The 27,509-nt window shown below is 34.6% G+C and overlaps 1 protein-coding gene across 3 annotated transcripts in view; it reads left to right on the top strand.

Moving 5' to 3' along the window:
• Positions 1-27,509, top strand: part of UGP3 (UDP-glucose pyrophosphorylase 3) — a 100,527-nt gene that overhangs the window by 14,507 nt on the left and 58,511 nt on the right. For all 3 annotated transcript variants that reach the window (XM_089792791.1, XM_089792792.1, XM_089792790.1), the window contains exons 2-11: positions 4,476-4,656; positions 4,782-4,931; positions 8,155-8,316; positions 8,414-8,586; positions 8,714-8,780; positions 9,852-10,018; positions 12,116-12,274; positions 13,838-13,929; positions 14,039-14,133; positions 14,369-14,446. In XM_089792791.1, coding sequence (XP_089648917.1) covers positions 4,476-4,656; positions 4,782-4,931; positions 8,155-8,316; positions 8,414-8,586; positions 8,714-8,780; positions 9,852-10,018; positions 12,116-12,274; positions 13,838-13,929; positions 14,039-14,133; positions 14,369-14,446 — 1,324 coding nt within the window. The remainder of the gene's footprint in view (positions 1-4,475; positions 4,657-4,781; positions 4,932-8,154; positions 8,317-8,413; positions 8,587-8,713; positions 8,781-9,851; positions 10,019-12,115; positions 12,275-13,837; positions 13,930-14,038; positions 14,134-14,368; positions 14,447-27,509) is intronic.

Here is a 27,509-nt window from a genome sequence, read left to right as displayed (position 1 = left end):
AAGAGATAACACTTTAGCAATGATCTTGTATGACACATTCAACAAGGTGATGGGCCGCTAGTTATAGATATCCTTAGGGTCACTAGCTTTAGGTATGAATTTAATGTTTCCTTTGTTAATAATGGCTCCTAGGCTCTTAGTATGATAAGCTTCCAGATAGACTTTGTGTAGGTCTTGACCTATAAACTCCTAGAGGTGTTTGTAAAATTCACAAGGGAACCCATCACACCCATGGGGCTTGTTATCTGCCATAGAAAAGATAGCCTCTTTGAGGTCCCTGATGGTGAGAAGCTGCTCACAGAAAGCTCGTTGCTTGACTGCTAGGTGATTTGGAGTAACATACATACACTTTCTGAGAGCTTCCTCCCGAGGAACCAAATTGCCCTGCGAAGTGAAAACATTTTCATAATTATGCACAAAAGATTGCAGGATGTCAGGGAGATTGGAGAGAATAATATTGCGCTGTTTAATCTTTTTAATCCCAACTTTGGTATGGTGGGCTCTGAGAGCTTGGAAGAACTCTTTAGAAGCTTTATCGCCAACCTCCAACCAATGGAGGCGAGCTTTGATTTGGGCCCCCCGAGCAACATAGTTATCTTTAATTTGTTTATCATGGTGAGGCTTGGTAAATTGGATTTGTAAATCAGCATCAAATGGGTTAAGGGTAAGAGCTTCAGAAGCCTTCTTGAGGGCCTTGGTATTGGCTTCATAAGATCTTTTTTTGAAAACCGCCAACTTCCTCCCATAGATGCGAAGAAACCTAGCGGTTCTGGCAACATCATTCTACCACTGAATCCAACTAGTTTGATAGTGAGGACGTGGCTTTAGATTCTAGACACGTAGGATGTGAGCAATAGAGGAAGAATGCGTCAGCACTGTGTTGAGGAAAAACTGCATTATGACAGCTCGCTGGACAGCTGTTGGACAAGAAATGGAAAAATAAATGGGATTTTTTTATATAATATCAATACTCAAAAATCGTTTATGTATGACACATAAAAAATGATTTAATACAGTACGTAGGTCTATTTTGATTATCAGTTTATCATAGATCATAGTAGCTACATATGTCATATGACCCTCAAAAATTTCAAATTCAAAATTTCAAGTATTGTATTATTGTACAACAATCAACTACAATCTACAACCTACATTGTTCCCCTCCTAGTACTGGTAGCATCCATTCTTGAACTGAAAGATAAATTTGAATCATCTGTAGTCTGAATAATTCCTCAAACATATTAGCTTTTGATGCTTCAAACACTATCACTTTTCTCTCTAATTTAGCAAGATCTTTGTCAAGTAGGAGATAATCTCCACAACATGTCGAATTGTGATATTGCTATCAGGATTTACCGTGTGATTTTGAGTCAAACTCATTGACCCTTGTTTCATGAGTAGTGATTCAACATGAATCCATCTCTCATGAGAATAACTAGAACACTTAGCACTCATTGGATCTAGGTGATGCTCACAGGGGTGAAGCACCGGGACTTCCTGGGAGGTCACTCATCCTAGTACTACTCCAGCCTGAGCGCGCTTAACTATGGAGTTTCCTCCATGGTTAAACCCAAAGCTTGCAACCCCGTAGTTAAGTGGGCTCAGGGTGGAGTAGTAGTGGGATGGGTGACCTCCTGGTAAGTCCTGGTGCTTCACCCCTGTGAGCATCACCTAGATCCAATGAGTGCTAAGTGTTCCATTTATTCTCATGAGAGATGGATTAATGTTGAATCACTACTCATGAAACACGGGTCAATGAGTTTGACTCAAAATCACATAGTTATATCCTGATAGCAATATCACAAAATGACTTGCTGTGGAAATTATCTCCTACTTATTAATTGATGAGCTTAAGGGGCTTTCTAATGAATGGTTCATAAGGCACAACATTTGGTGAAGGTTTTGCAAATGGGGTTGCAAGCTTTGGGTTTAACCATGAAGGAAACTCCGTAGTTAAGCGTGCTCAAGTTGGAGTAGTATTGGGATGGGTGACCTCCCAGGAAGTCCTAGGGCTTCACCCCTGTGAGCATCACCTAGATCCAATGAGTGCTTAAGTGTTCCATTTATTCTCATGAGAGATGGATTCATGTTGAATCACTACTCGTGAAACATGGGTCAATCAGTTTGACTCAAAATCACATAGTTAAATCCTCACTCCACAAAAAGAGACTTAGTGCTGATCGAGCATGGTTGGCCTGAAAATGTTAGAAGGGACAGATGGGTGTTAAAGCAGGAGTATCATATGCCAAAATTCCACCAAGACAATAATGGTGTGGCAGAAGTTATCACTGATATGAACTGTATAACCTCAAGAAGAGGACAAACATTAGACTACATTACAACAAGAGCGCATAAGATATTAGCCAGCAAAAGTTGATTCTGTAAACTCTTCATTAGCATGATTGAACAGATTTACAGGACGGAGGTTGTGTGGTGGCTTGATAAGGCCAATCAGAAGTGCAAGTGTCCCAGAAATGGGCATGTGATATCACCTCAGTTAGTCTAACTTGCTGTCAGTGTGGTTCCCTAGCCTACAGGCAGTCAGTGAGGCTTAAACGAACTGTAGTTCTCCGCAGTTAGTTTAATCTATATGCAATCAGTATAGATCCAGTAAGCTTGGCCAAGACTACATGTTGAATACGTACACCGATATGGTTAATTACAAGAGATGTGATAATTGCAAGAGTGATTTTCTTTCAGAATGAAAAAATCTACAAATCTAGCAAAAAAAAGCAAATATCTATTTACAATGTTATTGCTCAAGAGGAATCCAGTAGAACTATGGAGAGACAAGGAAATCTTATGCCTTCCAAATCCAACTTAAATCAAGGAAAACTCTTAGATGTCCTGAGAAAAATCGCAGGGAAAATTGGTTCAGGTGTCTGGACTGTTAAGAAGTAGAAGGAAGACTGAGTTTCTGAGAAGCCTTATTGAAGGATTAAAATTTCTAGAGAGTCCCGGAAAATTAAGGAACTTGAGGAATAAGGGATGCTATTGACTAGGCCATCTGTGTTCATCTTTTGGCAATAGTATTTTCCTTTATGACTAAAGAAATCTGAAATGACTGCAAAGCCGTGCAAGAACCAAACCAGACTTCAGGCACCTACTATCGGAGGCAAAAGGGAGATCAAATTCCCTTTTAGAAAAAAAATGAGGGTCACCTAGGAACTAAGTTACCAAATCGTCAGCTTTGGCCATTCGTACCTGGAAACGAATCAATTCCGAATCGGAAACCACATGGAATCCACTGTGGAATCGACCAGGGTACTAATTTTACAATAAACTGCAATTCTGCCTGTTTCGTTTCATTTCAGGAGGCTTGTGGTGCTGACGTGGCAATTCCACGTCGACTCTAATGTGTTTTTGACTTTGACTGACAGAGGAAAACCTAAAATTTAACTTTTTCAATAATGTGGCTTAGGTTATTATTTAATTCACCACATCTGCCTTTCCTTCCCACGATGGCTTTACATGCAGTGACGGCTCTTGGTGGTTTGTTTTCAGTGTTTCCACTTGTCAATCATCTAATGTAAATGTTGATGACAATCGTGATACTGATGATGACCCATATGGTTCTGTTTAGTGAGCCGATCAGTAATTTCTAGTATTAATTCTATTTCAAACAATGACTGTATTTCATGACACTAGTTTGATCATTTTGATAAACTGAATTTTAAATTAAATTACTTATGTTTCAAAATCTGAGATTTTTAATGATTTTGTTTAACTGCCAGCATATGTATTGGTATGTGAATTCTAAATTTAATTTGTTTTTGATATTGGTATGTTGTTTAGCAGCACATATACATATAAATAAAAAAATTATATATCTATGTGGACGTACTGGTACCCGTGCGTAACACCCTAAAAAATTTCTGCCATACCAACGTTTCGTACCCATGTACCCGTACCCATTCCCGTACCCGATTCGGCTACTTAGCCTAGGAATAGTCATTGTCTTTCTTGAATTTTACATGTTTTATTGTTAATGAGATCTTTTGCTATGACATATGACATATATGGAAAAGGTTTGTATAAAGAATTGCCACAAACTTTGACATGGTCTCCGTTAAATGAAGGAATTTCACCCTGTAGGATATGTAGATTTACATTTTGAAAAATAGTTTGTTTGAGGCTTTTCCTCCATGATAGTGTTTTGCAACATATTAAGTACTCTCTTAGGACAATCCAAAAATGTGGTGCAGTTTTGAAATCAGTATGTTCAAGCCAATTATGTTTTGAATGATGGGTTTGAACCTTCACAAAAATACTTATTGTACTCATTTTTCTTTTTTCTCCTGTAGCCAATAAGGTTTTAGTTTTCTGTTTTCTTTTTTCTTTTGTACTCAATAGGGTTTTAGTTTTCATATTTTAAGATATATATATTTTAGTCAGCTAATACTTATAAATGTTATGATGTTGCTTATGCTTGTCTGTAGAATGTCTGGTGGTTTTAACTCTAATCGTTTCTACAGGTACCAAGTTGCAATTTTAGAACTTATCTTGGCCTCAAAAAATGAATGGCACTCTTTAAGCAGTCAATATCATCAAGACTTTTCTGATGCAAGCTCTTTGAATGAGTTCCATGTTCCTCTTGGACCAGATCTTTCAAAGAACATAGAGTACGCAGCTCAAGCTGCTGTCTGGGGTATTGAGGTAAGCTTATCTACCAGGGAGAACTAGGCATCCATATTCCTGGAAATCATCTTCATTTAAAGACATTTAATATAAAAGTTAATTGCTCTCTCCCTCACATGATATTCAATTTGTATGCTTTGTAGGGATTACCAGAGTTAGGAGAAGTTTATCCTCTTGGAGGTTCTGGAGATAGGCTTGGATTGATTGACAAAGAGACAGGCCATTCTCTTCCTGTAGCAATGCTTCCTTATTGTGGTCGAACTTTGTTGGAGGGACTTATTAGAGATTTGCAGGTACTGCAGATTATTCCTGTTGCATCTTTTTTTCTTAGTGCTGAATCTTTATAAACTTAGGACTATTTCAATTCTTTGATTGGTAATAATGGTAAGTAAAATCAAAATTTGGTAAGTAAAACCAAAATAACATAGCTTAGCAATTTGAAATTGATTCAGGCATGACACTTCTACTGGTTCATCTTAGATTGGAGGATCATTTCAAGAGATGTCCATGCAAAGAAAATAAATTGAATAATACAATAGCAGTCTTTTCCATAGATCATCTTATATTCTACACAACACATAAAAGTTTTAGTTAAAAAAGCCTTGTAGCATATCCATTGGTAATCAAAGGTCTCTAAAATTTAGTAACGAACAGAATATTGGGCATAGGCTTATTAGTGTAGCAATAATTGTGGCGGGAGTTTCCCATGAACTTGTTTCCTAATTTTCCTTTAAAATCTTCTTTTGAACCATCTTTTCGTAGGGCAAGATGCATCTGAGAAGGAAAATCTGTAGGAATTTGATGGTGGTTTGTAGAATCTCAATGCACAAAGCCAACTTGCAGCAGTAGGATCTAAAGATTGTTTTCCTTTAGCCAAGGCTTACTTCAAAAGTGTCAACTCAAGATTACATATAAAATTTATGTATTTCACCAAAGCACATGGAGTACTTTTTATTAATAGGTGCAAGATAATATGTTTTAATGAGAATACAATCTGGTTCATGATGGCTGAAGGAAATCTTCATGTAGTAGATCTTGGGATAAAAAGATAACCATTGCTCACTTAATAAAGCATGCATCAAACCCCTCTATGGAAAGGTGCAACTTTTGTAAAATCAAGGGCTGTGTTTGGCCTTGGATATGGCTTCACTACAAGTAGAAAACAAAATTGCATATTCAAACCTTTGGAGGAAATCTTGTGATTGGAGACATGATGAGATCCAAATTCAACACATGTGACTTGGTACTGCCATTGTTGATGTTTGACAACATTAAGATATCATACAATTACTTATGAAATTTCTGATTACAAACATGCTGTTTTCTGTCCCCTCTCAAGTCTTCCGTTTGGCCCTTATAACATCATTTGGTACATTTGTCTTACTTCACATTGATTTCTTGGTGATTTAAGGCACACTAGATTGACTATTTTAATAAATTAATGCTCCTGCTTTTGCTTCTAGACAATCAACCCTAATGTAGATTTGAGACCTCTATTTTAATTATATAAAACATGCGTGGTTTTTTCAAAAGCATGTCTATTGGTTTTCCTAGTTTGGTTCCCCTGGATTTTCTTCTCTTTGGGTTGACTGCCTAAGGAAAACTAAGAACAGTAATACTCAATTTGCAGTTTTGATCAAAATAGCTAGGGTTTAGAACTCTAAGTCTGCCATGCGTTAGAGAGAAGCTATGCAAGGATACTGGGAAGATTCATACATCATGATTCAGAAGTAATATTTTTGGAAGTTGCTTTTTTGAGGCCATGTTTTTGAGTGGGGCGTTGAAGGCCTATTTTAGGTTGCTTTAGCTAGATTTTATTTATTCTTTTTTAGGTTCATTGTTTGTTTTAAATTCTTTCTACTACTTTTTAGAAGCTTTTAAGAGTTTCTGCTTAAAAAACTGTTTTTCTGGGATAATTAGTTATTACTGCAAATTTAAAAAAATGAATATTTTGCAACCTATAAACAAGTGCTTGGGGAAAATAATTATTATTGATAGTTGATGCTACATTATTGTTGCTAAAATATTGTTCAATTAGATATCTTGGTGTTTGCATCACCGTTTCTGTAATTTCATCAATTGAATCAAAAGCTGATTATGGTGTCAAGCTTTGTATTGATAGTCTATCAATGTTGTAGCTGTGCATGCAATTTGGCCTTTCAATTTATGGAATTACATGTTGTGATTTGTCCAAAAAGTTATTCCTTTTTCAAATGTTTATGCCCTCAACTGTTAGTCTTTGCTTCAGCCAGTAGGAAGGTGTTGTTCATGTGTCTGGAGTTAGATATTTTCATTATTAAAATCTGTAATTATTGCTTGTGATTCAAGAGATACCACTATTCTTGTGCTTGTACCCCAGGTAAAATGATGGGCAATCAGTTATTTCATTTTTGCATAGTCCCCTAAGAAATATTGCGAAGTGTGAAGGGTTATTTTAGACCTTTGGGAGCTTCCCCTTATGATTCAAAGACATCTTTGCGACACGCTATTCTGGTTTGAGTTGTCTCAAAAGACACAAGTTGAAATGCTAGCTAAATTTTAAATTGTCTCTAAACTACTGCAGTCTTTTCCAAATTAAAGGTATGTAAGATAGCATATGTCTAAGATCATCTAAACAGGGGGTGTACTCATGATGCTTTTCAATCTCTCAAGTCTAAGAGAAGTTAGGGGTGCACTCTCTTGTTCATTTCAGCTTCCAGTTATGGATGGAGGAAAAAGACTTATTCTATAACCATAGAGTTTTGTAGACATGAACTAGGATCTTATACTTCAAGACACTAAAGGAATATGTAATGCAATGAAAATATGACAAAAGAAAGAATTTTATTTGGAAAGCCATTTTTTGTGGATTCTCTCATCCTTGGCTTCCTATGCTTTGAGCATGACATATTTTGGTATATCCTAATTAGTTACTTCTCTCTTATGCGCTCCTTACATCATCTCTCATATTTTATATATATATATATATAAAATTTTATTGCATATTTTCAATTTTTCCATTCTATTGCATAACATGGTCACTTTTTTAGACTTGGATGGCCTGTACAATAGGAAAACATTGTTAGCAACTGCAAACCAAAAACTTGACTCCTGATATACCACGTGTGTTGTTTGTTATATTTCTTATCATGTCAATGATTTCTACATGTTTGTGACATTATTTGTGTAAATCTAGACTTGACCTTATTTGTAATTGATGTGCAAATTAGAGGTCATAATCACAATGTGATGGCTAACATATCATTTGAAGCTAGAATTTGCATGATTTAGTGACAAGCACCTGCCTTTTGCTTGCTTGTGCACTATATTAAGTATTTGTCTGATTAATTATTTGTAAAATTTAAATTTGCAAGCTGAGGTTTCAAGATGAGCTTAAGACATATTGCATGTGTAAATTTGCTTAAGCAATGCAATTCTTCTTTTGCTTTGTTAGTTTGTTTAATGGGGGATGAGAGGGAGAGAGAGAGAGCAAGAGGCTAAAAATTTCTTCAATGATGGATTTAAATGATTTTGCAGGCAAGAGAGTTTCTTTACTATAAAACTTATGGAAAACAACATATCACTCCTGTGGCAATTATGACGAGTGCAGCAAAAGACAACCACAAACACATCATGGCACTTTGTGAAAAGCATAACTGGTTTGGCAGAGGAAGACGGAGCTTTCAATTGTTTGAACAGGTTTCTCTCAATTTACATTTTTGCTTATTAAAACAAATGATGGCAAGTGCTTTAGACTTGTTTTAAGGATCTAATCACAATTCCATGTCTCTTGCAGCCTCTAGTACCGACTGTTGATGCAGAAGAGGGGAAGTGGGTGAAAAGTGAGCCTTTTAAATTGGTACTCAAGCCAGGAGGCCATGGTGTAATATGGAAGCTTGCCAGTGATAAAGGAATCTTTGACTGGTTTTACAGTCATGGTTGTAGATCGGCAACTGTTCGACAGATCAGGTATACAACCAGAGGCTTTAAGGTTCCATTATTATTTCTTGAGCCCTCAATGAATTTTTATGATGACCTAGATGTAAAAGTCATCTGTTTGACTAAACTGATGACATGTTTTTCTTTAAATCTACAGTAATCCAGTTGCTGCTACTGATGTAACTCTTCTTGCCTTGGCTGGCACAGGTCTTCGCAATGGAAAGGTTGAACGTCACTCTTTAGCTAATTTTAGAAAATGCATGTAGTTTCTCTTCATAATTTCTTTATGCAAACATTGCAGGGTAACGTTTGAATTTCATTAGTAGTTTCTTGTTTGTGGACAAAGTGCACTTGCGATCCTAGGGCTTATATCATATGTCTTTACAATAAGCAGATATAGAGATATTGCTCACTGAATCTGGTACTGTAGTGTCTACCGGCGTTAAATAAATTTATCAGTGGAAGAAATAATACTTCTGTTGAGATTGCATTTTATTCTATTTATGGCATTACACAGTTCTCAAGTCAATAGATTTGGCATGTTAATTTATGTTCTCTTTGTATTCCTATGTGTAACCTTTTCCTCAACTGTGGTTTCAGTTTGTATTCTGTTTTTCTTCTTAACATTATATTTAGATTCCTCCATGCCATCCTTATTGCTTTTCTTGGAAGTCATTCATCATATCGGCTTGCCAGACTCCAAGATTATCATTGTTTTTTAATGCCAAGTAGGTTTGGCATTTGTTTCTATCAGTCTACTATCTTATAGTCTGTTAACCTTTCTACTGTAATGTTGCTTGACCCTGGGCTTTCAGAGTGCAGTTGTGAATGTTTCAGAATTTGATAGTTTATACATTATAATTTTCTTTTCTTGCATAATAGTACTGGGAAGCTTTCTTGTATTTTTTCAATGTTTGATAAATTTGACTCACAATGTTTTTTTGAATACACACGTTTTAACCTCAGATGTATAACATGAGGGATTATATCGAGAAGTAGGCATGCCTTATATTCTAATGTTAAAAGGTCTAAACTGCATCAAAGATTTTAGTTTCACCTACATAATACCTTTTTCTGTGGACTATAGCTATGATTTTGTTCAAGTTTTTATTTATGAAACCAAGACTCAATAAATGAATGCTAATATCCCCTTTTTATATAATAAAAAACAGATGCTAATATCTAATGCATCTCTGAACTAACTCTGTCTGATTAATTTTAGGTTTGGTAATTTTTACAGTTGACTTCTTTCAATGGTAATATTTCTCTTCTATATTTGTGATCTGTTCATGCAGAAACTTGGTTTTGCCTCATGTCAACGCAGTGTTGGTGCAAGTGAGGGAGTAAATGTTTTGTTGGAACGTAATACAATGGCTGGATTTTGGGAATATGGCTTAACCTGTATTGAATATACAGAGTTCGATAAGCTGGGCATTATAGATGCTCCTGTTTCACCCGGAAGGCAATTTTCTTTCCCTTTATTCATATTTCTTTTCATCTTTCTCTGATGTTCTATTGTTTACAGGAATAATCTGAACTAGCTGAATTACTTTACTTTTAAAGCAACTAATCTATATACTACGACACATCTTGATTCACAATTTATCAAGTCACTGTCTACATGGAGTCCGTTTTACATTTCAAATGTGTATAATCATTTGTCAATAAATAGTATTATGACATTGCCAGGTTGATGAACAACAGACACTCACTAGAACAGTGAGCTTTGAATAAAAGATATTAGTTATAGTGGCCTGTCTTGAATAAATATGTAAGCAAGACCATTGAGATGACATTCATTAGTAATTCACAAGTCTACAATATTGTGTAGGTTTGACAATAAGGGGATCAAGCAATCCTGGTGGATAGAAGTGACAAGTATGAATAATGTATAAGGAGAATACATAAAGTCCAACCTATAGGAGGTTTTCAGAAAAAATCATGTTGAGTATGAAAGTTACTGCATCAATTTTTCTCCATGGTCAGGTTTAGAGATTTCCCAATAAGTGTGCATTTGAGTTCTACTGGTTAGAAGTTGGTTCAATAAAAATAGTTCCAATGAATTTTTTGATTGTTGAGTATAAATATCCACCAAAATTTTGCGATTGTTTTAGAGTTCTAATTCTATACCACATGTACAGAATATGTGAAGAGAATGTTGTTTCAATCTTTGAAAGAAATGCATTTAGAGGCAACGAGTCTTCAAAAAGCACAATAAAGAAAGAGATTATATTGTTCTTGAGTGATTAAAGTAGGTCACTAGGACTAGAAAGTACATCTAATTGAATAGAAAAATACTAGGTGAGGGAAAGTAGGCTGAAACTTTAGAAAATAAACATTAAAAATATACCATCAAAGTATACATAACAATATGCAAATTTCCACGAGGAGCAAGGACCCTGTAATGCTGTAAGGGGGTGATGAAAATCAATTTTGAGTACAAGGCTGGAATCCAGCACTATCACACTCCATGTCAAAGCTGCAGTTGAAAGAACAGGCAGTATTATCCTCCATCTCTATGTATTGCTTGATGCATTTTCTATTAAGAGAGAGTGTCAAGGGCTTAATGGACCAAACTGTATGATCCTAAGAGGAATCAGTGTACTTTTAGAACCTCCGGTGTTTAATAACGTGCACCCTGTCCCTGTAACCTAGATTCTGCAATAAGGAGATGGAAAGGCCCTTAATATTGAGATGATGCAGATGCATCATGCCTAGACTAAGTGAAAAAGTTGCGGGACAATTAGTGGTAATATGCTAATGGTTTGTATAGTTTGGTTTAGCGTATCTCAGGTATTGAAATTATTAGCAATTGTTCTTGTCCGATGATTAAAAATTCAGTCTTCTATCTTGATTCTTGGTTAATGTGTGTAGAAGAAATGGTTGTTGATTTTCAGGGTTCAGACTCCATTCTTTTAATTTCTTTAATCTATGATTACCTCATCTCTTATATCTTTGCTCTTTTTACCCCCATTTCTTCTCCCAGTATGCTACTCTGGATCAGAATCACTTTAAAAAATGTTGGATATTATTACATAAAATCCTGTTTGCAGATCACAATGATAACACCATGCCAAAATAAAGTCTGTAGACTAAATATAATGAAATCTAGTTGACAAAATCACAAAGCAGTTCCCATTAATGATAGACACATATATTGGAAAGCGATGAAATGAACTTGACTTATTTAATGCATGCTTGTGGATTGTTGCCACAGAGTAAGATATAAAAATAATCTCTTAAGTAAGTTTTTGACTGATTCCCATTTATGAGATATATGTGCATCCCACACAACATGTTTAGCGTCCATTTGTTTATCAAGTTTTTGAAATTCTTTATTCTGTGATTTATGAACTCAGAATATTTCTTTCTAGTAAATTGTATCATCCATTAAAATGAAGAAGCTTATTCCTACATAATGAGGTTTATTAATTATTTCTGCATACCATTTTCTTGCTTGAAGAATATAATGCACGAAATGTTTTCACAATTTATTTCAGAACACCATAGGCAAGTCAATGAACACAACTAAGCTAAAGATGTTTACTGTATCATTTAGTGTGCAGGCACAATATCCAGCTAACACCAATGTTCTTTATGTTGACTTGGCCACTGTTGAACGAATTGGATCCAGCAAAAGTGAAGCATCCTTACCAGGCATGATTTTGAACTTGAAGAAGCCTATTAATTATGAGGACTATCTTGGAGTAAAACACAGGTACAATCTCAATGACAATTGACTTTGATCTAATGAAATTTCGGCCTCTTTTTCCCTTTGCGTAGCTTGTTTATCTAGCTGTAGCGAGTGAAGTTTTTGATATGGCTATACATGCACAAATTTACATAAACACTACCATTACAGTGTTTACTTGGATGATGTTTGTAGTCCTTTGCTAAAGGTCAATATTATAGTCAATAAAAGGTGGACAAAAAGGCGTATAGGAGTAGTGAGGGATGTTCCTTGATATGGTTATGTATGCACAGATTTACATAAATGCTATCATTATAGTGTTTACTTGAATACTGTTTGTAGTCCTTTTCTAAAAGTCAAAATTGTAATCAAAACAAGGTGGATAAAATGGCAAGTCAAATCATGTTGTCCAGGTTTAGTACTTTTTTCTATGAAGTTTAGAGTGTAGACTACGAAGACCAAATTTAGGGTTTGTAATCATTGAGTTAATAAAAAAAACAACTTAACACTAATATAGACTGGCAACTGACAATATGTGAAGAATATAATTAAATTTGGAGGAGATATTCAGATAGTATACTTATTACTGAAGGTGACTAGTTTTACAGAATCTGCTATGTTTGATGACAAATCATGTTTCTCATTGAAATTATGTCTCTCCAAAAAAAATATTGTAGTATCATATTTTTTGCATCTCTGCCCTACCCTCCCTTGTCTTTGCTACTTATTCTCAACTATTGACTCCCCCTTAGGTCATCAACAGAATCAACTGGAAAAGATGCTACTAGGTAAACTGCCTATGCCGCCTCTATAAACGATGCTGTTGGTGGATTGGAAACTCTATATGATGTGCTGCCCTCCCTAAAAAATGATAGGCCTTCCACATGCTAGCTTGGTTATTCTTGAATTACAGTTTCTTTTAATAATGAGGAACAATATAAAATATGTCATTGAAGGTCTATATTTAGATATTTTAAAACATCTGTAAGGATAATTTATATTTGAATTTGAAGGGAGGAGTTGACCAATCTTGTCAAAGAAATTAAGTTGCAAAGATATACATTTGACAAAACAGATAATATATTTAGTTGAAACTTGAATTACTAGGACACAGAAGCACATATTGAGTACTACTATACATGGACTCCATTAGCAAACTGGAATGTGAAAAAGTCACCAATGTTTGTACTGATTATGAGATACAATGAAGAATTATTGGAATTAAGAATTTTTTATCTAATGATCACACTTTCTTGTAACCAAATGGTAGCTGAACATCTCCAAACAAGAGACACTTACAAGTGGCATATAGATTACTCCACAAGTCCTTATAAATGTTCTCAAGCATCAGATATAGTTTATTTCCTGGGAGTGAATTAATTAGCATCAGGAAAGCATTTATAGAAACTCACATTTTTAATATTTTGCATGTGAAAAGTTAATGTTATGATGGTTTGCATTTGTTTTTACCCACAAATTGTATTCAATCGAGTTTCTTGTCTTTTCAATAGTCTCTTGTTTGGACATTCAGAGAGCTTATACTGCTATTTTTCTGTTGGATTCTAACATGGGTGGGGTAAAATCAAGCAGTATATATGCTGGAAGACTTGAATGTACAATGCAAAATGTGGCTGATTCACTATTCACAAGCTTCCCTTATAGGTGCTTTTCCAAAGTTCAAGGTATGCATAAGGTCTTCTCTACTGTTTGAAGAGTTATATCTTGTTATGCAAAGTCTTTTAAGTATTCGCCTTGCGAAATACTTTTGTAATTTTATTTGATGTTTTACAGAAAATCTGGACACATTTATTGTGTACAATGAAAGGCGTAAGGTCACATCATCTGCTAAAAGGGAAAGGAAAGCGATGGACAAATCTTTGCATCAGGTTCCTTATAACAATTGTGTCATTCCTGAAAAACTATGATGTCTATTTGTTTGGTAATTTTCTGGTTAGAGAAGGAATACACGGAGTTCCTAATTTAATGCATTGAGTTGTCTTTTGGTGTCTCCAACTGCTTATATTGAAATAGTCAGTTTAGGAAAAATTGTTTCTTGTTCAGATATATTTGAGATTTGCTGAAATGGGTTGTAAAGGAATATTATTAGTTCCCTTTTTGCAGACTCCAGATGGATCACTTTTGGATATCATGAGGAACGCATATGATCTTCTTGTATCTTGTAACATTCAAATGGACAAGGTGATTTTCATCCATTCATATCATTTTTTTATAACTTTTAAAATTGTAGAAGTTAACTTCAGAAAATTATCCTTGTTATGAGATGCAGAAAGAGAAAAATAATATTAAAATCTAGGGAAGACTTAAATAAGTCAATGAGGATTGGAAAGAACAATGAAAGTGAGCAAGCTTCATAAAGATGAATGTGTTTATGACATTATGCATTATCATCATTTTATAGTTTGAAAACTTCCAAAAAAGTAATGTGTTCATGACATTGTGCATTATCATCATTTTAATAATCTTTAATCTTGTAGATACACATGGTAAATATAGGAGAGGTTTTGGCCTTGGTAAGTTGGTGGAGTGAGGGATTTCATTTGGTTAGCTTTCTACTTGGAGTGAAGGATTCTTGCAAGCCATGGAGGACTGATTGCAGGAGGTTCATGATGGTGTTAAGTTGATGCATAGTAGAATTTTGTATAGAAGGCTCCAACGCATCTTTTCATGTGAGGACTTGATCACCCTAGGCTTTGTCATAGGAATATGGGGAGAGTAGGCATTGTTAGTTACGAGGCAATCCACAATGGCTATATGCAAAGATTTAATTATCAATCTCCTTTTTTAACTTTTTTGAATGTGGCAATACAGGTTTGTCTCTTCTGACTTTTTTCTTCCAAATCAATCCATCGGTACATCTTTGTAAAATGAAGGTTTGAAGGTGGGTATGAAACAATGGCCTATGGGAGTGGAGGGGAAAGGCTTTTCTTCCACTCCAGCTTAGCCTTTAGGTAGTGTGAATGAAATAGCTGAGTTGGATAGTGAATTTAGTGTTTTGTGTGCTTTTTGTGTAGATGTGGGGAAGTTTTGTCTTGTTAAAATGTTCATCATTATCTTGGTTAGCTAGAAGTTAGTAGCGACTTTACTATCTCTATATTTTTCAACCTCTCAATGCATCGATAGTGATGTGAGATCTTCTATAGCGCGTTCTTTCTTTATTTGGTGGGACATCGTAGAGGCTGGTTGAAAAATGATGTGCGACATTGAGTTAAGAGGTGGGTGATAGTGATATTGACATGCTTCCCCTATAGCTTGGGTGTGTTGTGGGATAGTTTGAGGTATTGCTTGTTTATGGTTTGGTCTATGGATATTTTTGAAGATTGATAAGTTTGATAGTTATTTTTTGGGATTTGATTGTTCTCAAGTAAATGTTTCATATGATTGTTAGCTAGTTTAGTTATGGTGGTTGCCACTATCACTTTGCAACACTTTGGTATTGGTTTTAGCTTAATTTGTATCTACCTTTTATTATCAAGGGTGGGGGACCTCATAGATTTCATTTTGGTAGTGATTCTAGTTTTGTTTGCTTAGACTTACATTGTATGTGCCTTTTATTATCAAGGGTGGGGGCTCTCATAGATTCCCCACTGTTATATCTGAAAAAAATAGGAGATATTCTATATTATTTAAAGTACTTGTGATTTATGTTTTAGCTTTAGATTTTGTGATAGCCATGGCCAGATTGCATGCACTATTGTTGTCAAATGATTTATATGCCATGTTTACTTTCTTTATATATTGATGATTATGTAGTTAAGTGATTCATACTTTAGCAAAAAGTAAGCAAGGCACTATGTTGACCTCGACTCAAGATTTAGCATGGTAAAAAATGCATAAATTTGTAAAATAACTTCACATAACATACAAAATACTAATTTTAGAGAACTTATAGGTTGTTTTTCTACTAGTTTTAGTCTAAAAATTAGTATAATGCACATCATAGGTAGGATAGGATGTTTGATTGGCTCCTCATAGAAAATTACCTTCAACCGAAGCTCCTCAGTGACGATGCTCTTGATTTGGATGGTAAAGATATAAATATTCTCAAAAATCTCATGATCATCATCTAATAAAGTGTCTTTTTAGGTTTCAGTCTTTTTCTCCACCTCCACTACCAGATTGCCACTTCTTTTTGGAAACAAGTGATCTCTTGTAATGTCTCCATTCCAGAAGGGGAGAACATCTAAATAAATAGTTAGATAAGTTATAATTATGTAAATGATGACCATATCAAAGTGCCTAAGTAAGACAGGAAGATACAGCACCTTCATACAAATGAACAAATGAAGTATGTCAGCAACTAACAACAACCATCATACCAGGAGTATACTTTGAACATGAGACTCCATACCAGAAGACAGCGATATTTATGGTAATACTAAATAGCCACGTCTGCACAAGTAAGTAATCAAACCATTCATGATAATAGATGATATGGCATGAAGAGGTATCAGAATCTTATCTCTTATGACCAAATAGAAGTCAGCTGTCAATGACATGATGGTTAATGTGTTAACTTTTGAACCAGAACATGTATATACAACAATAACTGAAATGCAAAAAGAAAAATAACAGAGAACACAAGAGACTTTTCCTGGGAAAACCCTCCACTCGAGGGTGAAAAACCCATCCCACAATATGATGATCCTTTTATTTAGATCTCAAAACATTTACACAGATTTCCTGCTTATGATTGATGACTTCAAAACAGTCAATCAATAAGCCTGATATGCTTCATTCACATTTAATACTTTGACTGTATACAACAACAACCAAGAGTATCTCACAGATACTAATAATATTGGAAATGAATTACAAACAAATAATTGATCAATCACGATCAGACCACCTGATAAACACAGTATTAAGATCTCACTTATTACAAATGATATATTAATGTCTCAATCTCAGAATGCTATCTGCTGCTCACCTACAGATTCCTCTACAATAGTTCAAAAGTCAATGTACGTGACTAAAACGTCGCCTCCTTTATTGAAGCGTTACCAAACACAAAAGGAACTCCCACAAAATGCAAGAGACATCAGTTACAAACACACGATAGCATCCAAACATGAACAGTTGACTTGAAGCCACAAATTGTTGAAGCAACCCACAGTGATACAAGTCATACAGTGATGGTGCTATGTCATCACATGTTTCAGCAACAACAAAGATGAATTGAATAGGTAAAATAAATGCAAGAATCGCAGTCAGCCGGAAAGAAACCAACAGACACAATTGAAGACACATCTGCCAAAACAACTCATGATAATGAGGTGAGTATCAGAAATGGCTTGATATCAATCAGACGAGCTACACGATGCCATTAGAAATGAGCTCACTAACTTGGAACCATATCAGACATCAGAGTCTCTGTAGCAAGAGTTCAAACACGATAGATTAAACCTTCACATTCTTAGATAGAAGCTGTAGAATCAAATAAGTTGACATAGTAGGTCCTGAACAAGTCAGGGAAACAGGAACATTGTAGAGTATCACTATAACAGAGCAGACCAGATTATGAAAAGTATAGATCAACATTACAAAAGTGTTTCTCACAACTGCATGGCAAATCATCATAGGTATAAAGGAGGCCTATCGTAGCTATCTCATCTTTAACACTCCCTCTTAGAAACAGAGAGATCATTCATATGTCATAGCATAACAAGCACAAAGAGATGCAACCAGAAAATGTCAGTAACAAAATCTCATCACAGGATTTCTCATCATAATATTGTCATCTCAGCATGAAATTCACCATGGCTAATCCCAGAGGGTGAAAGAATAGGAAACTGGTGAAAGAATAGAAAACTAACTCATGGAGTCTCACACATGTCTTCCACCATGGTTACTCTCAGAGGGTGGATCCACCATGGCTATTCCCAGAGGGTGGAACAAGGGCTTTCACCTCAAACTTCTCCCGTAGAGAAGAATGCATCAACAAGGACTTGCACCTCAAACTTCTCTCACAAAAAAGAATGCATTATCAAGGGCTTGCACCTTAAACTTCTCTTATAGAGAAGATTGCATGAACAACATAAGATAAGTTCATTGAAGATAAGACTCTCTCAACAAGAGCATTATTCTCTACAACACCAATCTTATCTTGAAAATAACTAAACTTTGCTCTAGGAAGTGGCTTGGTGAAAATACCCACTATCTGCTTTTCTGTACAAATGTACTTGAGCTCAATTGCATTCCTTCGAACCATATCTCTTAAGTAATGGTATTTGATTTCCACATGCTTGTTTCTATCATGGAAAATAGGATTAATTGAAAGCTTCCCACAACTTTTGTGTAACATCCCCATTTGCCGGGCCTTAGCTAATAACTAGCATATCATCGAAATACAGTTACTACTTCACATTCATGAGAATGCAGTTATAACAGTTATTTTACATGTTCATACGAAAGAGATTACAATCATTTTTACTGAAATATCATAACTAACAATTGAAGGCATAATCAAATAAAACTAAATTGAGGATTTGAAGTTTGCAATACCCTAAATTACGAATCCAAAATCCGCCTAGGGCAACACTTGTAACACCCAGGTTAGTCCACATACACCGTTTAGGGCAAAAAAAGTTATACCATTGTATCGTGATAACCAATACCATTTAGGGGAACAAAGCCACTATAACATCTTTCTTTTTCCCATTGCTAATTATGACAATTAATTGTAAATAAAAGGTACATTCATATTTATATTCACATGAATGAAGGACAGTTATAACAATCATTTAGTAAGCCTATCTCATGCATGTAGTTACATTTCATGTTCAATTGAAAAATCAACTGATTTAACTGATTTTCTAATACATTGTAGAGGAAAATCAATCCCTAAGCATTGAAGGGAATAACCAATTAAACGATATTAACCATCTAACATACCTCCAACCCGAATTTCCAAATTCATAAGAGTAAAAATACCCGTTACCGGGAGATATTTGAATGCAGATCATATCCTTGCCTTGTCCAAGCCTTGGCATTTGGTGGAGAGGAGAAGCATTGTCAGGGGCTTAACCTCCCAACCGTGGACCCTTAAGTAACCCCACACAAACTCAACCAAGAAAGGCCCTCCCTATCTAGAACTAGGCTTAGGACCACGACTATCCAGCCACTGAGCAACTTGGTGTTAGAGTATCAACCCACTGCTCGACTAGACAACAAGACTTATACATTGGACTACCATGAGCTGACTCATTTATTTAATGCTATTATATACGTTATTGATTCAACTTGTTTGTTCTATTACAAGGACGTTCTCTCCTTCCACCCTTTATCTCGACCATTTTGGTCCTTATAGGTACTTTCCTAGGAGATCCCTTGAGTATAGTTTCAGTTTTGTTTTCTAATTACATTTCTGATATCATATTCGTGTACAAAATTTTTTCATGGCAACAAATGTTGTACGTATCTCAGATGCATATTGCCAACAACACCTCTTTTTAAGCTAGCGCACATAGGCAACATGTGCAAATAAGGCACTTTGGTGCTTCAAAATATCATATCATACAAATAATTAGAAAGGATTATATGCATGGCGGATTGCTTGTAGTAATATATTGATAACATACGAAGTTCAAATTTGTGATATCATCATTCGATCTTTTTGCTATAGCATAATGGAATAAATGAAATGCATAACCTTACTGTATTGCTAGAAGAGACGCCCAACCTTGTACAGGCATAAACGCTATCCTTGTTTGGTAGACATAATGAATATCTAGTGATGTTGGATGCTATAAAAATTTGGCAAGACTAAAAACCACAAGCACTTGGCTTTTGAAAATATCTATAGTAATAGCCATGTTTTCCACAAGGAAGTAATGAAATCAGTCATGATAATAGATGATACAACATGAAGTATCACAATCATATCTCTTATGACTAATATAGAAGTCAACAGTCAATGACATGATTATTTGCTGTATTTTCTGGTAGATTGCGTTATAATTTTTTTGCATCAACGTTTTGGATCACACTCTGTGATCCATCATTAGGATGAGAGAGCTACAGGAAAGATATGGTAAGATTGCAGACCCAGTGTGGATAAAAGGAGGAAGGAAAGGAGGTGGGTGCACAACAATTGAGAAGGATGGTGACTATAATTGTTAATGGATACCAGGGATGGTGACTATAATAGACATGATAATAGTTGTTGTACCCAACAAGCATGGAATGCATAAGTAACAGTAGCAAATATATATTCAATCGGCATTGGTTAATGATGACTAAGCATGCAATCAATGATTAGTAAAGAAACTAATTGGTTGGTATAATCAATATAAGGAGACAATTGCGAAGGTCATGAGTCCCTCCCTTTCCAGCGTAGCCAATCACTCCAATAGGAAGGTGACTATTCAAATGTACCATTTCATCTTTGATTGCAAGTATATAATGTTGGCTGCTTCATTCTATCAAGGCATCATTGAGGAAGAATTTATTATTTGTTATCTTGTAAAGATCGCTCTATGTAACAATGATTTGCCTATTGACATTCTATTTTTGTGCAAGCATATAAAGAAATTATTAAAGATGACATCTCGGAAGCATATTATTATTGCCATATCAGATATGGCTATAAGTGTTTATTAGAGCATACATTAATCGTGATATTGGACACAACCTGCGTATTATTGCATATTATCAATTGCAGACCAGACACAACAATTGGCACATGGTTAGTGAATCCCATCATTGTACATATTTCTTGTTATATCACAAAGAGAGTATTGGATTTATGTCGATTATTCAAATGATTGGATGATCATTGCCTTGTATATTAGACATTAGACGTTAAATTATCTTTGTATATGCATTCGGAATTCTTTGTATATAGCATATGCATTTGGAATTAAGCTCCAAATAGTCATATTTACTTCCCGTTGTCATTTATAATAAGCAAAAAAGTTAAGATCTGTGCATTTCCATTATTTGGCTCAAATAATTACCGAGAAATCTATAATATTCCATAATATAGAAAAAGAGGACATTGCATTTCTTTAATAGAAAAATTGAGCTCCATGATCGACATCTTGTTTGAATATGAATCAATACAATCCAAATCAATTGACTACTAGTTTTCTTCTGCTTGATTTTTTTTTTTAATGTTACGACAAGTTGTAATAAACAAAAATGAGGTCGTCGATGTGTTTTTGAGTCCTCTTCATGCACTTCTTGTGTGGATGGCATCAAATCTGTTCCAATTAAGCTCACATTGAGGAACATTATATCCACAAAGTGTAGGTCAGAATGTTTTAATGATTTGGAGTTTTTGCACCAAAATATTCTCACCACAATTGTAAGGGAAACATTTGTAACTTTATACATTACAGTTGCAGTTATTAAACAAGTCCACTATCTAAGGGACTACCACTTAACTATTGAAGGACTTTTTTTGATCATTTTTCTTATAGGTGGTTCTTAAAAGCCATAGAGCTGAAGAAAATGTGCCCTTTGCTCCCTTGTAAATTCTACAGCTCATCAAGAACTATGTCTCTAAGGATATTGTCAAGAATACCATCCTCTCTATGCATGTGTTGAGGTCATTCATAACCTCCTCATCAACCCAAAATGAATCAAATATTCTTTTTTCGACTAAAGTTGTAGGATGCTACATATATGTTGGTGGAGTTGCTTGTATCCCCTCTAATCATTTGCTCATCACATAGGTTCATAACTTATTTTTTATAACCCCTTGATGTTGGATTGCCTCTTTGGCTTTATGTATGGCTTCATACTGATAGTCTATTGTGTTTTTCCCCATCCATAACGTAAAACTTTGACCATAGGTGTAAAAGAGAACAATAAGGATTTTTGAAATAAAAAATAATTAAAAACTGACTGACAACAAATAACAAAAAGTAAATGGAAAACAATGAATTTTGCAATTTTTTAATATTGCAATTCCTGAACATTATTCATATCATTAGCCAACATATCATAAACAAGGTCTTATTGACTGTTTCTCGTTTGACCATTTTTGATTTTGGAGACTCCACCCATCTAGCGCTTTAAAAAAAAAGGTTCTTAACAAACATTGGGGAGGTAGAAATGACATACAATGTGATAAATTTGGTGAATTGTGTTCTAGATTGGATAAGCTGCCTTGGTGTTCTCTTTCATCAATTTAAGTATCCAAGGGTGGTTTTAGATCAAGATTGCATGGGGACGAGGGTACTTAGGGTATAGGTATGGCTATTTTTTTGTCAAACGTTTTTATAATATTTAATATTTATAGAATATCTGAAAATATGTCATAAGAATGGTTTTTCAAAACAAGAACAGTGATAACGTTTGCAGATGTAATAATATTGTTTTCAGTTTCATATTTCCAAAATGTTTGTATTTACTATTAATAATATATGATAAATGTTTAGATGCATAACAGAGCTTGTAGACTTTAAACATGAACACGAAGATCATAAATCATATAACGACGGCATATTGCAAATTACAAACTTCTGACTTTAACAGTGATAAAGCTTACTGTTATTCAGTATTGTATCAAAGTTTCAAAGTGATTTCGTATTGAATTAAGCTTGATAAACAACAAGCTGATACACAAACAAAAAACTAAAGCAAAAATCAGAATTCTTAATCAAGGTCCTTAGCTATGATGCTTTATATTGAATACTTGGTACTTGAGGTATGTGCACCCGGTACTTGGGTACCTGGATACAAGTCCCAGGGGTGTGGGTAGGCGTACCCATGCAACCTAGTTTTAGATTTATTTTGTGATCTTTTGTAGCACTTTCGCCATCATTTTCGCTAATCCAAGTTAGGTCTATATGCTTAACTAGAAAATCAATTGAATGGGTGGCACAAGTGCTCTAGAAAATGCCAGAGAGATTTTTTTCAATAAGTTTCCCTAGACATATGCTGCTTCTATTGGAGAAATCAACCTCCCAAAAGCACGATCCATAGCCAACCTTTACAATGCGAGACAAATATTTCACCACAAAGATGAATAGTGTTGAAATGATGAAATTATGTATAGATGTGCCTTGCTTATTGTTGATGTTTGGTAGCTTCAATCGGTTAAACCTACGAGACTATAGTATATATATATATATATATATATATATATATATATATATATATATATATATATATATATATATATATATATATATATATATATATATATATATATATATATATATATATATATATATATATATTTGTTATTTTATTAATTATAATGGATAGACATGTCTCATGAGGAGACATGTCTCTCCATGTGCCATTTGCAATACATATAAGAGGAGATTGATGCATTTGAAAAGCATATACCAGGAAAAGGCAATTCAACTACATTTAAAGCGATCCATAGTTTAACATGGTATCAGAGCTAGAGTGCAAATGTAATAAAACAAGAGACACAATAGTAATATATAGACTGTGTACGATTCCATGTGACAAGGTGAGTTGACCCCAATACACGGACTAAACAATTGCAATTGGCAGGCAACATACTCCTCGCTTATCAAACATATATAAGTGATCAGACAATTTGTAAGGGCAATGGCTCACATCGTAATAGGAACCATCATGCTGTGAATCCGTAGCCAACGTCACCTACAGACTCTACTTTGGACGATATACCAATCACGGTGGAAGGAGAGTCAACTAAAAGACTTACCACATCAGGGTACAGACAACAATATCAATGCCCACATCACCGTCAGGCTAAGGGAAACTGAAAGGAATAACACTCAGAAGGACGCACCACTAAGAAATCAACTATATACATGCGGATTCGATATCAAAGGACATATTTTGTTATTTGCCTTACACATTGAGGGTGATACGTCGAGAAATATAGTAGAAAACTATCACATAGCAACCGCATGCCCACTCCATCGGGCAAGGTCAATACACGAAAGAAAATTATATTTTTTGGAAATGGGCGATCCTGTACTTGATCTGCTTGTACATCTTACATCTTATATGGCTCCAACGTGGAAATCACTAGAATATTAGGAGACTGCCACGCAGAGGGATTTTTAAAGGTAAGAAACAAAACATAGTAAAAGGGAACGTCAGGAAAGAGTATGGATCACATATCATAAAGTAGGAATGTATAATTTGTTTATTTTAATATGATTATTATGAATGTGGCTAATACTATTATTAGTCAGATATATATAATGTGAAATTAACATTATAGAAAGAGATTACTTAAGAATAGTATATATTAAATATTATGAAGATTTCATTTATGAAAGTTATGTTAATAATAATTAATATCTTGTGAAATTAATGAATTGAATTTTTGATGTTCTTATAATCATTGAGAATAATTATTAAAGCTATTTTATCATAATTATAAGAATTATGTGCCTTGATCTTCTCCTCCGAGAATGTTATTGTAGGAAAATGAAGATTGTTTTCAAATTTAGAGGGAGATTGAGATTCAATAGGAATTTGACTTTTCAATAGATGCAACATGGAAAGAGAGGAAGCAGATAGAGGAGATGGTTTCATCAAACTTTAGTGATCTCAGATGTATTGATTAAGAGGGAGTAGACCATGTTGAAGATCGATTCCCCAGTAATTGTAGCAGTCAAGAGGACTAAAATTCATGAATATACCTTGTGACAATGTGATTTTAATGGGCTTGCCCCCTGTGTACATTATGAGGAAGTGACAACTTCCAAATGATCATCACTTGTATTTGCAGAAGTTATTGAAAGGTGATGATCTTTCAATAACTTAATCTATTATGGTGGATATCTTACGATGTCTATGCAGATCATCATAGATTATACTTTGCATGGTGGATGTTTATATGGTATGCATTATGAGAATGCAAGTGCACATACCTTATGAACATTTAAGCACCTAGTAAATGTCAAATGAAATGACATTCATGAATGTCAAAAGAGTTGGCATTCAAATATCAAATGAGTTGATATTCAAAGTTAAATGAGTTGACTTTAAAATGTCAAATGAGTTGGCATTCAATAAACTAGGAAGTCAAATGAGTTGATATTCTAGAAACTATTTTTTACATTGAGGTAATATGTTGTTTATATTCTTGTTTATCCTCCCTAGCTAAGAGTGAGTGTTGATGTTTGGTAGCTTCAGTCGGTTAAACCTATGAGACTATAGTGTATATATATATTTGTTATTTAATTAATTATAATGGATAGACATGTCTCATGAGGAGACATGTCTCTCCATGTGTCATTTGTGATACATATAAGAGGAGATTGATGCATTTGAAAAGCATATACCAGGAAAAGGCAATCAACTACATTTGTAGCGATCCATAGTTTAACACTTATAAAGGTAAGGAATGAACTTGTAACAAATGAATTTTCTTAACAGAAAAAGAAAAGAACTATCATCTTTTCTAGGTAGAAATGAGAATAATACTTCAACTAACTTCCGAAACATAACATCCGATAATCCAATTCATGAGATATCAATTAATTGAAATAAAGAATAACTAAAATAACAATTAACTAGAGTAATGAATAACTGAAATAACGATTAACTGGAGTAATGAATAACTAAAATAACAATTAATTGAAATAACGATTAACTAGAGTAATGAATAACTGAAATAACAGTTAACTAAAATAACCATTTCCTAATCATTTCTTGTACGCAGGTGAAGTAGATTACTGCCATTCTACTATAGTGTAAGGGAAAACAAAAGCATAGCAAGGATATAGAAAGAACATACTAAAAAGTAGCTGGTGAATCTTTAACTGGTTGTGCAAGCCTCAGCTTTTGGGTAAGAGGAGAAGCATTGACTTAGGCTTAACCTCCCAACTGTGGACCATATCCATCCCCACACAATCTTTTTAAAAGAAAGGCCCTCCCTACCCCGGGATTAGGCTTGGGGCACTACTAGTCCAGCCACTTGAGCAATACAGGTGTTTAGATTGTTTGCACAGTTATGGATGGACATGTTTGAATAACTGACACTACCGACATCATGTGATCTTAAGAAAGCAAGCATGCCTTTAACGACCTTGGCTAAGGTTTTGGGATGGGTTTCTATTACCCGATCACCACCGCTCAACTTGACAATATGAAACAATATAAATGGACATGCATGAGCTATCATATGATTCCTTTTTAAAAATTATATAAATATGTTATGTCATAACTAATTATGCTTTCAAGTTATTGCAGATTTCTCTCACCTCTTCACCGTCTTCCTTGGCCATATAGCCGGGTGAGTCCCAGGTGTTTATAATCTTAGAGTATCCAACTCTTTCACTAAGCCCCAACAGGGGTAGGAACTTTGCATTTTTCAGTATATCAAATATCAGAGAATGATCTTAATAAGCTTGCAAGGATATACATTCTGATATACTACAGTAAAACAAAGATGTATAAACTTATCATGTTCTATTGGTCTTGACTCAATACAGAAAGATTAGACTCATTGATAATACAATACAGAATTTTCATGGATGTATTTCCTTCTGCTGTAATTTCGAATGCAAGATTAAAAAGGAGGAATATGTATCATTCAAAAAGGATGATGACCACTTAACTTGGTCTGATTCAATGGAAACGTGAGCCTTGGCTTGATGCTAATAGCTGGTTCCTTAACTAAAACAATCCATATGCAATTTCCAGATTAAATATGATTTTTGACCTTCAACAAGGGAGGTAGAACATGAAAGAAGTAAACGGAAACAATCCGTATGCAATTTCTAGATTAAATATGATTTTTGACCTTCAGCAAGGGAGGTAGAACATGAAAGGAGTAACATAGAAAATGCAGAGGTAAATCATGTGGAAAAAATATTCATATCTTGGCTTCTCTCAGCTTCCAAAATATATAGAGGCATTCAATATATCAAAGGCTTCCAAGAACCCATAACTCAAGAGTTAAAAGATTTGTCTTCTTGAAACACCGATATCATCTGCCAAGTGTACATTTTGGCCTCTTACAAGGAAATGAATAAATATGGAGAAGAACTTGAAGGTTACAAATCAAAAGGATAATTTATAACATATTTATCTTCTTGCACATAAATGAATTTTAGTAAAATGACATCATATTATATATTTATCCAAAGTCGTACCTTTTCAATATGTATATTTAAATACACGCTTCATTTGGAAGATTATTTTATCTCCTTGTATACGTATTGAAATGTACGTATTAATTAGATAGAATCTTGTATAAAAATAATACTACGGTGTCACCTTTATTTCTATATCTATGTGCACGTGCATAAATATGTATTGTAATGAAGTGATGGAA

Source organism: Cupressus sempervirens, chromosome 7 (genome assembly GCF_028749045.1).
Source record: "Cupressus sempervirens isolate cs-2001-9-10 chromosome 7, ASM2874904v1, whole genome shotgun sequence".
In the NCBI taxonomy this organism is placed as follows: Eukaryota; Viridiplantae; Streptophyta; class Pinopsida; order Cupressales; family Cupressaceae; genus Cupressus; species Cupressus sempervirens.
Note: the sequence above shows the minus strand (reverse complement) of the source record. Positions and strands in the feature narration are given on the sequence as shown.